Source organism: Salvelinus sp. IW2-2015, linkage group LG15 (assembly GCF_002910315.2).
Source record: "Salvelinus sp. IW2-2015 linkage group LG15, ASM291031v2, whole genome shotgun sequence".
Classification (NCBI taxonomy): Eukaryota; Metazoa; Chordata; class Actinopteri; order Salmoniformes; family Salmonidae; genus Salvelinus; species Salvelinus sp. IW2-2015.
This window is the reverse complement of record NC_036855.1, coordinates 31737434-31750037: the sequence shown is the minus strand read 5'-3', so window position 1 is coordinate 31750037 and position 12604 is coordinate 31737434. Positions and strand designations below refer to the sequence as shown.

The 12604-nt window shown below is 42.6% G+C and overlaps 1 protein-coding gene across 1 annotated transcript in view; it reads right to left on the bottom strand.

Moving 5' to 3' along the window:
- Nucleotides 1-695: 695 nt before the first annotated feature.
- The window catches only part of LOC111974357 (electrogenic sodium bicarbonate cotransporter 4-like), a 29954-nt gene continuing 18045 nt past the window's right edge, over nt 696-12604 (bottom strand). Inside the window, 9 exon segments of the mRNA XM_070447090.1 lie at nt 696-1351; nt 5717-5775; nt 5886-6068; nt 6535-6708; nt 7361-7429; nt 7693-7765; nt 7917-8095; nt 8566-8727; nt 8878-8991. Coding sequence (XP_070303191.1) covers nt 1237-1351; nt 5717-5775; nt 5886-6068; nt 6535-6708; nt 7361-7429; nt 7693-7765; nt 7917-8095; nt 8566-8727; nt 8878-8991 — 1128 coding nt within the window. The 3' untranslated portion in view covers nt 696-1236.

Below are 12604 nucleotides of genomic sequence, written 5' to 3'. Positions count from 1 at the left end.
ACCATTTATTTGTCATGGAAATTTGATTAAATGTCATGGAGGAGTCCTGGAAAAGTCATGAAATTCCATATGTCAAAATGTGTATGAACCCTGGTTTGGGCTTCTTGCTTCATCCTGCAGAATATTTTTTCAATTTGCAAAGTACAAATTTATATTATAACCCCCCCCCCCCCCCCCACTCAAGAAAGAAATCATCCCACAGCTGAATCTAGTTGATGACCCCTGCAGTATGGGATAATAGAACGACTGGATAACACTGTATTCAACCATGTTATTAACAAATCAATCATTTTTCAAAAACAACAATATTCAGTCTAGTAGGCTATTCACATTTTTTGGCTGTTTCTTTTTTCCCCAGTGGCTTTAAAACACAAGAGGGAATAGGAACGAGGGAATAGGCAAGCTGGTATGCTACAAGAAGAGGCACCATACAACCTCACAACACACACACACATAGACACACACCAAAACACAATTATTTTCTGAAGAAGGATATTCAAGAACTCATTTATCACATGAAAAGGCAGGCCATTTTTACTGACATTGAAATTCTGGATTTCACTTCAAGTTATTCTGGACCTCACACTTCATACTTACTATATATATATATATATATATATATATATATATATATATATATATATATATATATATATCTGTATGAACAGTGAAAAATACATACTATATACTTTTATAATCTAAATAAATATCTTGACACAAAATACTCTCATATACAGCACAGACAAGATCCTTCACTCCCCTTTCTCCTATATCCCTCCATTGTGTTTCTAAACTTATGCATATCCTGAAAATTATACAGTCAACATGTTCTCAACAGAGATATCCATGACAGTTCAGCAAAGGGCCTCCTAGTTTAAAAGCAGAAACTGTTGCTGGGATTTTGGACACATTGAAATTGACAGCTATGTGAAATGTACTGCTCCATGTGCATGTTGTATTCCCAGTTCATTTATTTATGTTAGGTGTCATATGCTGTCAGCTGTTAGTCCACGCCACCTTGTACTGTCCTCTGCAGGCATTCTAGAAGAGTCTTGGTGTGTAAGTGGGTCAGCATTTTACGTCTATGTACTGTACAGTGTCCGCAGTGGACCCACGTTTGCCTGTGCTCTGTCACACAGCAGTCAGTGCCTACAGGTGACAACTCTGTCTGTCAATCGCCTAAAGCGTTGTTTCGCTGACCAAGTCCCTGTGGCGGGGGTGATCAGTGTCCGTGTCCTAGTCCGACTCCATCTCGATCTTCACCTGGGGCACGGGGAAGGCCATGCCACGGCCATGGGCCATAGGGACCGTCGGGGACGAGGGACAGGAGATCTTCAGATGCAGGGTGATGCTGAGGAACGGCAAGTTCCAGTTATCATACATACATGTGGTCCTGCGTGGCTCAGATTGGTTCGATTACCGCTGTGCCACACATACAAGAATGTATGCATGCACTACTGTAAGTCGCTTTGGATAAAATATTTTGTTAAATTAAATATATGACATACACAGCGAGAGGCAAGAAACACAGAAGGAAGTAGGGACTGGAGAGGGGTAAGGTAACCTTGGGCTAGACAGGGAGGTAGTCAGTTGTTAGATGTAATATGGATCTGATGCATAGTACCAGAGAGTAAATTAGACTAGAGGAGAGGTTGGGCAAACTAACGTGAGACAACATGACAGAGAGTTAGGCTGGCTGTCAACTGTGATTGATGTCTGTTCTTTATGCCATAGTGTTTCAAGCCTTTCTGTGGATCAGCTGAATATGGTGCAATTGCAAACTGCAAACTGATATTAGTTCCCTAATATCAGGAAACGCCCATTGATACCTGCCATTGGTCAGTTCTGGTGTTGTGAGACTGATGGTTTCTCGACACAAAAATATTTGTTTACATAACAGGTTAGGATAACTAACGTGGCAGGTTAGGATAATTAATGTGGCAGGTTAGGTGATTTAGCGTGGCAGGTTAGGTGATTTAGCGTGGCAGGTTAGGTGAATTAGCGTGGAAGGTTATGAGACTGAGGTTAAGGTTAGAAAAGGGGTTAGGGTTAGCAACAATGCTACAGTTGCCAACAACTGCTGTCCTCTACGTGAAAAAAATGGCCACGGACCAATGGCGAGCATCAATGGGTGTAACTTGATATCAAGAAACGCCTATATCAGACAACGCTTCTAATTGCGGTCTGCAATTGCACCCTTCTTGATCAGCTCACACCCTATGTGGAATGTGAGGGGTGGGAATGAATGCAATGTACAGTTTGTGAAGAATAAATGCAAAACTTCACTTAATGAAAGTTTGTCCTTACTTTGCAGTTGTCCCTTTCCTAATTTATTTAGAAAAACCACAAGCAAAGACGTAGGTCTAAACATGGGCGGCAGGTAGCCTAGCGGTTAGAGTCGAGCCAGTGACCGGAGGGTTGCCAGTTCGAAACCCATGTCTAATGGGAAAAACCTGTCAGGAAGTGAGCTGGCAACTGGAGGGTTGCTGGTATCAAACCCTAGATGCCATTGCCTACCGTTGTGCCCTTGAGCAAGGCACTTAACACCCAGAACAACTGCTCCACGTGCGCCCAGTGTGGCAGCCCCCTGGTCCAACATCTATAACCTGTGTGTCTTTCGGAGGGGTTGGGATAAAGCAGAAATCAAATTTCAGTTGGACCTTGATCTTAATCTTCAATAAGTCTATTCTGAACTATGCTTCCTTAAACGTAATGCAGACATGAATTGTTATCATAGTTCCTATTCAAAAATTTCATGCAGAGGTAGGCATGACTAAAAGGATAGAAGGGAAGAATATGCAACTATATGGAATGACGACACAACTAAACTAAACATTTGTGTTTGTGAATGGGACCCATAGATAGGCTACTAGACTATACAACACATGGAGGAAAAAGAAACAACCAATACTCTGAGAAAAGACTGATGCATGTGGCATGGGGATGCACACATACAGTGGGCCAAACGCTGTTCACTCTCAAATACTGTGTATCCACTACATTCAAATATAATTGTAAACTTTTATGAATCTATTCCAATATGTCAAACATTTCTACAGAATATAAACCAAGCCAGTGCCTTAGAAAGTGAAAATACATAGGAGATAGTGTATGGCTATTGGCTAGCATGTTGGAATTATGCACATGCATGTGCCTGTGATGCGTGTACACATATCGAGAGACACTGACACAAAATTACACAACTAGTTTTCATAACGCAGCCTTAAAAATAGCAGCAAAGGTTGCTTAGCACAGGGTTTCCACAAACTTGGTCCTGGGGCTGSCCCTTGGTGGACGTTTAGTTTTTTCCTTAGCACTAGGGGGAAAAAACATGTGCAAAAACGATCTGCATTGTATCAAAGTGAATGGAGAGAAGGGTATGAAGGTATATTCTCTGAGAACAATATAGAACACTGTCTGTGATAAATTATGTGTGTATTTATAGATGTGTGTATTTATAGCTGTGTGTGTGCGCGTGGACATGTTTAACTATACTTGTGGGGACCAAAAGCCCCCACAAGAAAAGTAAACAAACAAAAATCTGACCAACTGCAGACATTTTGTTAGTCCCTACAAGGTCAAATGCTATATCTAGGGGGTTTAGGGTTAAGGTTAGAAATAGTGTTAGGGTTAGAATTAGGGTTAGGAGCTAGGGTTAGTTTTAGGGTTAGGGTTAAGGTTAGGGTACGGGTTACGGTTAGGGGTTAGTGAAAATAGGATTTTGAATGGGACTTAATAATGTGTGTCCAAACCCAGGTTTATTTGTATAAGACCGTGTGTTTGTGTGTGTGTGTGTGTGTGTGTGTGTGTGTGTGTGTGTGTGTGTGTGTGTGTGTGTGTGTGTGTGTGTGTGTGTGTGTGTGTGGTGTGTGGTTGTGTGTGTGTGTGTGTGTGTGTGTGTGTGTGTGTGTGTGTGTGTGTGTGTGTGTGTGTGTGTGTGTGTGTGTGTGTGTGTGCATAGGCGCCTGAGCAATGGCACATATTACATGATTAAATCTGTGAAATAATTTTTCTCCCCAAGCTGTATTTAACACCATTCTGCATTTTTGCCATCTATTTCCTCAACATCAATTGGTTAAATCACATAGATAAAATGTTAAAATGTAAAATTCAGTTACAAAAGTAACAGTCCTGGTTGAGTGCTCGGTGCGAGTCCACACGTGGCCGCTTCGCAGTTACAATGCAAAATTAAAAAGCACATAATATTTGTACCCCGATAAAACAGCTCCACTTTGCTTGGTAAGTAAAATTGACTCTCGTTGCATAGGATATATATGCTGCTGAGACAAGTTTTAAACATTGTCGTGGTGACACTGTGACAGAGCTTTAAAAGAAACTCTATGTCGGAGGTAGGTATGGACGGGCATCAGTCTCTCCATCTTTAAACAGATAAAAAATAATGAAATACAATACTATTTAGAGGAATGTTGTTTGAGACAATGTTAATTTGCTTTGACACTAGTGTTCCATAGGCCTACGTGTGCATTTGCGGGGCAAAACTAAAAATAAACTAAGCCAAGCATCAAACAGTTCTTCTCCCATTAGGCCTAGAAATACATGCCGAGAAAAAAGTATCTAAATGATGGGATACACAAGCTACATTCCTTGCCAAATGATGACAGTTGCATTCCTTCTATTTTCCGCTTTGGCTACTTTGTGACCTGCTAGTGCCCTTTGAATTGGTTAGTCTAGGACTAGGCTACACAGGTTCCACACTGAAAATATGCAAAAACATTCGTTTGATAAAGACAAAGACTGTATTTTCATCAGAATCATTAGGCCTATGCCTACTGTAAACATATGTTGTGGGCGTAATTCGTCACGTGGAACAGTTCATTTAGAAAATTCCAAACAGGCAGAATAAACTAAATCGAACATCTGAATGAAAAAATTGTCTTTCAACTCGCCAAATTGAGTGGCGAGATGCAAGTCACTTCACACTTTTTTCATTTGGAAAAATATTCTGTTGTATTTTATTCTGTTATAATACATTCTGTTTTTTTCACTACAAAATAGGTGCCTTGACGGTTATAATGGCTCGGGAAATAAGAGCGTCTTGTCTGCTAAATTAACAAAACAAGGATACGCCATTGCACAGCCATATGCTTCTACAAGCAAGCTCCACTGCTGAGGTTACTGCCTTTTGAAGAATGTATTCCATGATATAATATAACCAGTTGATGTTGCGGTTTCAAAAAAAATCTTAAATGGCACTTATTTGTTTTATTGACTATGGAGCAATTTAGAAATTAGGATTTGCTATCTGTAATGATTCTGATAAATTAGGCATTGTTGCACACTGTTGGCATATAGGCCTAGATAAATGTGCACATATTTCTTTCTGGCCTTGTGTTCTAAAAACACTTGAGTACTCGACCTCAATATAATTTGTGGCAGAACTTAAGAAAAATTGTTGTGTTCTGTCCATAAATATAGATTCCACCTGTAAAGAAGCAGTGTACAATTGCAGGAAATGTTTTTAAAACGTTTAACTCTTTAAAAAAAAAATACTTTAAGACAAAGTCAGGCGCCCATGTGTGTGTGTGTGCGTCCATGTTTTGGGTCTGCATATATCTGCCAGGCTGATTTCATGTTTATGTAATCTATGTATCAGGGGATGTATTTGCCTGGCTGGCAGTGAGCGGCCCACTGTGACTGGGCGTCAGCGGGCTGAAGGAGGTCTCTGTAGGGGACGTGTAGTTTAAGCACACAGTACCTGCGGTCCAGGTCAGACTCAGAGCTGGGCGAGCAGTTGGAGTAAGCGTGGTACTTCTCCTGCATACAAACACACACACAAAACACAGCCATCAGAAATACATTATTTAGCAAGTTTTCTTTTGCTCTAAACCAGCCAGTTGGTGGCAGTAAATCTTAACGTTTCTCACCTTGTCTTTGCTGTCGCCTGCTCTCCCTTTCTTCTTGTCTTTCTTCTTCGTGTCATCTTTATCGCCCTTCTTCTTCTTATCCTTCTTCTTGTCTTTCCCAGGCAGGATGTCATCGATCCAGGCCAGGTCGTGTTGAGAGAACACCATGTCCAGCATCTTACGCACCACCAGCAACCCCAGGATCTGTTAACAACACCAGCACATTTATCCAATCTTACATAACTTCCACGACAAGAAAATAACCTCAACAGGAAAGAAGATGAAAGTTAAACTCGTCATAAGTAACCAACGTTTACATCACATCAGGTCATTTGTATGTTGAAGTGTGCTTGAATGCATAGCTGAAATTATGTCGGCTAAAGTAAAACTTTAGCTTGTGAGAGCTGACCATCATTTTTTATGCATTAATGCAGGGGTTTCATACACATTCCATTGAGGGGCGAGTGTCTGCAGGTTGGGCTCCTCCCATGTACTGTACTTGATTGATCAGTTAAGCTCATTTATTAGTAAAAACTCCCCTCAGCTGGTTGTCTCGGTCTTAATTGGACACAAATTGAAAGGAAAGAACAAAAACAGCAGACACTCTGGAATGGGTTTGACAGCCCTGTATTAATGCTTGTTCCAATCAAAAGCGAGTAAGGAATAATACCATGACAGGGAAGAGGATGGCCAGAACGGTGGACTTGAGAACCCAAAGGACAGCCAGACAGATTATCTGGACCAGGGTGAAGAGGTGGACCCTCCTCAGAGGCACGTGACGCAGGAAAGGGAAGTCAGGCTGGTACTTGGACGGCATCATGTACAACTTGATCCTCTCCCAGAACTACAGGGGAGTGACAATGAGAACACACACTCATCACTGCCTGCATTGTTCTCAATTTCCAATGTTTTATCTATATAACATATTCAATTTGCCAGACACTTATCCAAAGCAACTTACAGTAATGTGTACATACATTTTCATTTGGGTGGTCCCAGCAGGAATCAAACCAACAACCAAAGCATTGGAAGCTCCATGCTCTACCAACTGAGCCACACACAATTGTTTATGGATTGTGGGCAATAGGCTTGTAAATGGGCTTGCAATAGGACCCTGTAATGTTTGTTCACCTTGCTGTTGACATTTTACTCTTTCGTCTGTGACATTTCTCTTTGATTGGCAGGGTGCAGCCAAAGAGCATCCACACACAGAGCACAAACAGACTCAATGAGCCTTCACTGAAATCCTAGCTCCGCTCTGAGCAGCCTAGCTAACGCGCTCATCAAAATGCATCTCCAAATTGCTTTAGACGCGGCTAGAATACAGTCACCTTCCCTCCAGACACACGGTTTCTGATGAGGAAGAGAACGACATCACAGAGAATGTATCTTCATTTGGAGATTTGAATTCATGTCAGAGGAAGAACCCGCATACCATGAGACTTTCAATTGACACAACCACTGGCTGTCTACGTTGTTTTGTGGTCTATACATACCTGAATGCCGCTAAGAGATGCCATGCCCATGTAGAGAAACACACCGTAAAGTACTGGCATGGGTATGAACTGTGGGTGAAAGAGAGGGAGAACACACATCTTAAACACACAGACAACATCAGCACATTATCTTGTTGATCCCCTTTAATAATGTCATGTGGTGGTATAGAAAACACACTGACTGCACCCCAAATGGCCAGTTCACTACTATTCAGTGCACTACTTTTGACCAAGGCCCATAGGGAATAGGGTGCCATTTGGGGCGCAGATACTTTTTATCCTTTATCCATAATCCTTGTTTAGGTCAGAGGATATGAATACGTTTTACTGACCTGTAGAACGGGAGCCAGGAAGATGGAGACTCCAGTGAGAACAAACACCAGAATCCCCGTCAGTCTCTGCTCCCTGTTCAATAGAGAAAGAGCGAGAGAGAAACAGAGAGGGGATGACTACCAGCAAACCTTTCCATCTATAATAGACAAGCCCTGCCTGGCCTATACTGTCCAGTACATCCTCCATAGTCACAGTCTACGGTCACTGCTCAGTGCTCTCTCACCTGACACCAAGGAACTGGGGCTGCTCTCCAGGAGCGCTGGACTCACTTTCCATCTTCAGCGAGTCGATGTGTGCGATGGAGATGACAGTGGCAGCCACATACCAGGGCAGGCCCAAGAAGGAGCAGACAGCCATCAGCACCCCAACCCAGAACAGGTCCAGGTGGTAGCCACACCCTTTCTGCCAGGGAGGGACACACAGGTGGAGGGACACACAGAGCAGAGTAGGACAAACTCACACTGGGGGATGTCATTGAGGTAATTGTCCTATGCATCATGTAGGACCCAACATGACACCAAAGGCCAATTAAGGTTCTAGGAACTATATTTTACCCCTACAAGTACATCTCTTATCTACAATATAAATTGCTCATTGTGGCAAACATCCTCTCTCATGGACAGATTCTGCACAAATTACACAAGATTTTAGTTCTGGGTTAACCGAGACTATGGCAAACATGTGTGATGCCCAGTGTGATCTCCAAAAAGCTGAGGTTAAACTTGTTATCAATGTCTTCACTATAACAGGCTTGGCTGTGGATATAATAGAGAACATCCAGGTGTGACTTCTAAAAGAGGTCTCCTTGAGTCAATGGGACTTCCAGGATAAATAAAGGTCAAATCAATCAATGAAAACACCCCTCAAAGTACCCTCAGTTTGTTCTCCTTCCGGTTGACAATGACAGCACTGATCTGCTGGTCCATGAAGATGAGGATGGTGACCAGGAGAGCAGGGACGAAGCTGGCCAAATACACCCACCATGGGTTCTTCCCAAACGGCAGCACTATCCAACCCCGGTCTGGACGTGTGGGCTAAAGGGAGTCAGTAAGGGACAGTGTCTGAGTGACCATTCACTGATTAAAGGACAAAAACATACATGTATAATGATACACAACTGTTCCAGGGTACGGTCAGGAATATAACTAATAAAAAGAGTGGCTATTTTGAACCCGTTCCTTTACCTTAAACTCTGTGGGAACAATGAGCTTGGGGGTTTTGAGCCCGATTAGCCTGTCCAGACCCACAAAGGTCATAATGGCCATGAAGATGGAGAAGTCACTGATGAGCTTCCGCAYCTGTTTACAGAAGCCACAGACAGAGCAAGAGACAGACACACAGACAGACACAATAGACAGAGACAAGGACAGAGACAAGGACAGAGACACGGACAGACAGAACAAAGCAAATGAAAAAAAAGACAATATAAGTCTAGCGAGAAACATAAATCATCTCTCAAAGAAATACACGAAGAGTTAATTTCCAAAACACTATGTTCACACATTTTTTACATTTGTTTTTTCATCAGAAATGATTGCTTACCTTCATGTCTGTCAAATATTTCTGTTCTCAATTCAAAGATTATAGATCTTTATGAAAATATGTTTTTTTGCAAAACGCTATATCCATTGATTAGCTGGAATGGAATGTTCATATCCTGTATACTTGACTGTGATATGTAAGTTGTCTCACCTAGCTATCTTAAGATGAATGCACTAACTGTAAGTTGCTCTGGATAAGAGCATCGGCTAAATGACTAAAATGTACATGTACAGTATATCTCATATTACTGTATTGAATTATAAAAATARACAAATATTGATGTCACAAATGTACCATTTGTAKATTTCTTTATAGAAAATGTAGTTATTTGCTACATTTGACTGTAAAACCTAGCAGTACTACTTATTTCTCTGAGAGAGGCGGATATATTGCATTTTGCAAAAAAAAACATATTTGTATGTCTGAAATGAAACCATCAAGTTTTAGATTTTAAARAAATACATGTCTGTCATTGAATAGCCCCATGCCATGATTAGATAGTGAAAAAACACACAATCTCTTTGATATTTATTTTTTTAAAAGCTAATTTACCAATATTTCTGAAAAAGGATATATAGTGTTTTGGAATTAAACTCTTTAAACGCAGATACACAAACACATAAAAAACACATCTCAACACAATGCATTAAAAGTCGTAAGCTTGTTCAAGATGGTGCCGGAAGAGAGGACTGCCATCTTATCGGATCTTAACCAACCATGCAATTTCTTTATTTTTTTGCGTTGTTTGTAACTTGTTTAGCACATAATGTTGCTGCTCCCATCTCTTTTGACCGAAAAGAGCTTTTGGACATCAGAACTGGGATTACTCACCTCAAATTGGACGAGGAGTTCTTCTTCAATAAGTCGGACACGAGGGATATACTACAAACACCCGACCAGGCCCAGATCCCTGTGATTCGCTGGAAAAGGAAATGTAGGTTTCGCGGAAAGAGATCAGGATGCCTTCTAAGGATCAGGCGACGAGTGGCTAATCAGCCCTTGCCTTCCATTCTGCTAGCTAACGTTCAATCACTGGAAAATAAATGGGACGACTGTACGGGACATTAAACTGTAATATCTTATGTTTCACGGAGTCGTGGCTGAACAACGACATTAAGAACATACAGCTGGCGGGTTATACACYGCAGGACAGAACAGCAGCCTCTGGTAAGACACGGGGCGGGGGCCTATGCATATTTGTAAACAATAGCTGGRGCACGATATCTAAGGAAGTCTCAAGGTTTTGCTCGCCTGAGGTAGAGTATTTCATGATAAGCTGTAGACCACACTATCTACCTAGAGAGTTTTCATCTGTATTTTTTGTAGCTGTCTACATACCACKACAGACCYATGCTGYCACTAAAACCACACTCAATGAGCTGTATTCCGCCATAAGCAAACAGGAAAATGCTCATCCAGAGGCGGCACTCCTAGTGGCCYGGGACTTTAATGCAGGGAAACTTAAATCAGTTTTACCTAAGTTCTATCAGCATGTTAAATGTGCAACCAGAGGGGGGAAAAAATTGAGACCACCTTTACTCCACACACGCGTACAAAGCTCTCCCTCACCCTCCATTTGGCAAATCTGACCATAACTCTATCCTCCTGATTCCAGCTTACAAACAAAAATTAAAGCAGGAAGCACCAGTGACTCGGTCTATAAAAAATTGGTCAGACGAAGCAAATGCTAAACTACAGGACTGTTTTGCTAGCACAAACTGGAATATGTTCTGGGATTTATCCGATGGTATTGAGGAGTACACCACATCAGTCACTGGCTTCATCAATAAGTGCATAGAGGACGTCYTCCCCACAGTGACTGTACGTACATACCCCAACCAGAAGCCATTGATTACAGGCAAGCTGCCGCATTCAAGGAGTGGGACTCTAACCCGGAAGCTTATAAGAAAATCCGCTATGCCCTCCGACGAACCATCAAACAGGCAAAGCGTCAATACAGGACTAAGATCGAATCGTACTACWCCGGCTCCGACGCTCGTCGGTTGTGGCAGGGCTTGCAAACCATTACAGACTACAAAGGGAWGCACAGTGAGAACTGCCCAGTGACARGAGRCTACCAGACAAGCTAAACAACTTCTATGCTCGCTTCGAGGCAAGTAACACTGAAACATGCATGAGCGCATCAGCTGTTCCGGACGACTGTGTGATCACACTGTCCACAGCAGATGTGAGCAAGACCATTAAACAAGTCAACATTCACAAGGTCGCTGGGCCAGACGTATTACCAGGATGTGTACTCTGAGTATGKGCTGACCAAATGGCAAATGTCTTCACTGACATTTTCAATCTCTCCCTGTCTGAGTCTGTAATACCAACARYTTTCAAGCAGACCACCATAGTCCCTGTGCCCAAGAACACTAAGGTAACCTGCCTAAATGACTACCGACCCGTAGCACTCACATCTCTAGCCATGAATTGCTTTCAAAGGCTGGTCATGGCTCACATCAACACCATTATCCCAGAAACCATAGACCCACTCCAATTTGCATACCGTACCAACAGATCCACAGATGATGCAATCTCTATTTCACTCCACACTGTCCTTTCCCACGTGGACAAAATGAACACCTATGTYAGAATGATATTCATTGACTACAGCTCAGCATTCAACACCCTAGTGCCCTCAAAGCTCAACACTAAGCTAAGGACCCTGGGACTAAACACCTCCCTCTGCAACTGGATCCTGGACTTCCTGATGGGCCACCCCCAGGTGGTAAGAGTACGTAACAACACATCCGCCACACTGATCCTCAACARGGGGGCCCCTCAGGGGTGCGTGCTCAGTCCCCTCCTGTACTCTCTGTTCACTCATGACTGCACGGCCAGGCACAACTCCAACACCATCATTAAGTTTGCTGATGACACAACAGTTGCATCCTGAKGGGTTGCATCACTCCCTGGTATGGCAACTGCTCGGGCCTCCGACCGCAAGGCACTACAGAAGGTAATGTGTACGGCCCAGTACATCACCAGGGCCAAGCTTCCTGACATCCAGGACCTTTACACAATGCGGTGTCAGAGGAAGGCCCTAAAAATTGTCAAAGACTCTAGCCACCCTAGTCATAGACTGTTCTCTCTGCTAACGCACAGCAAGCGGTACCGGAGCATCAAGTCTAGGTCCAAGAGGCTTCTAAACAGCTTCTACCCCCAAGCCATAAGACTCCTGAACAGCTAATCAAATGGCTACCCAGACAATTTGCATTGCGTCCCCGTCCCCCCCACACGCTGCTGCTACTCTCTGTTATTATCTATGCATAGCCACTTTAATAACTCTACCTACATGTACATAATTACCTCAATTACCTCGACAACACCAGTGCCTCCGCACATTGAAACATTGACTCTGTA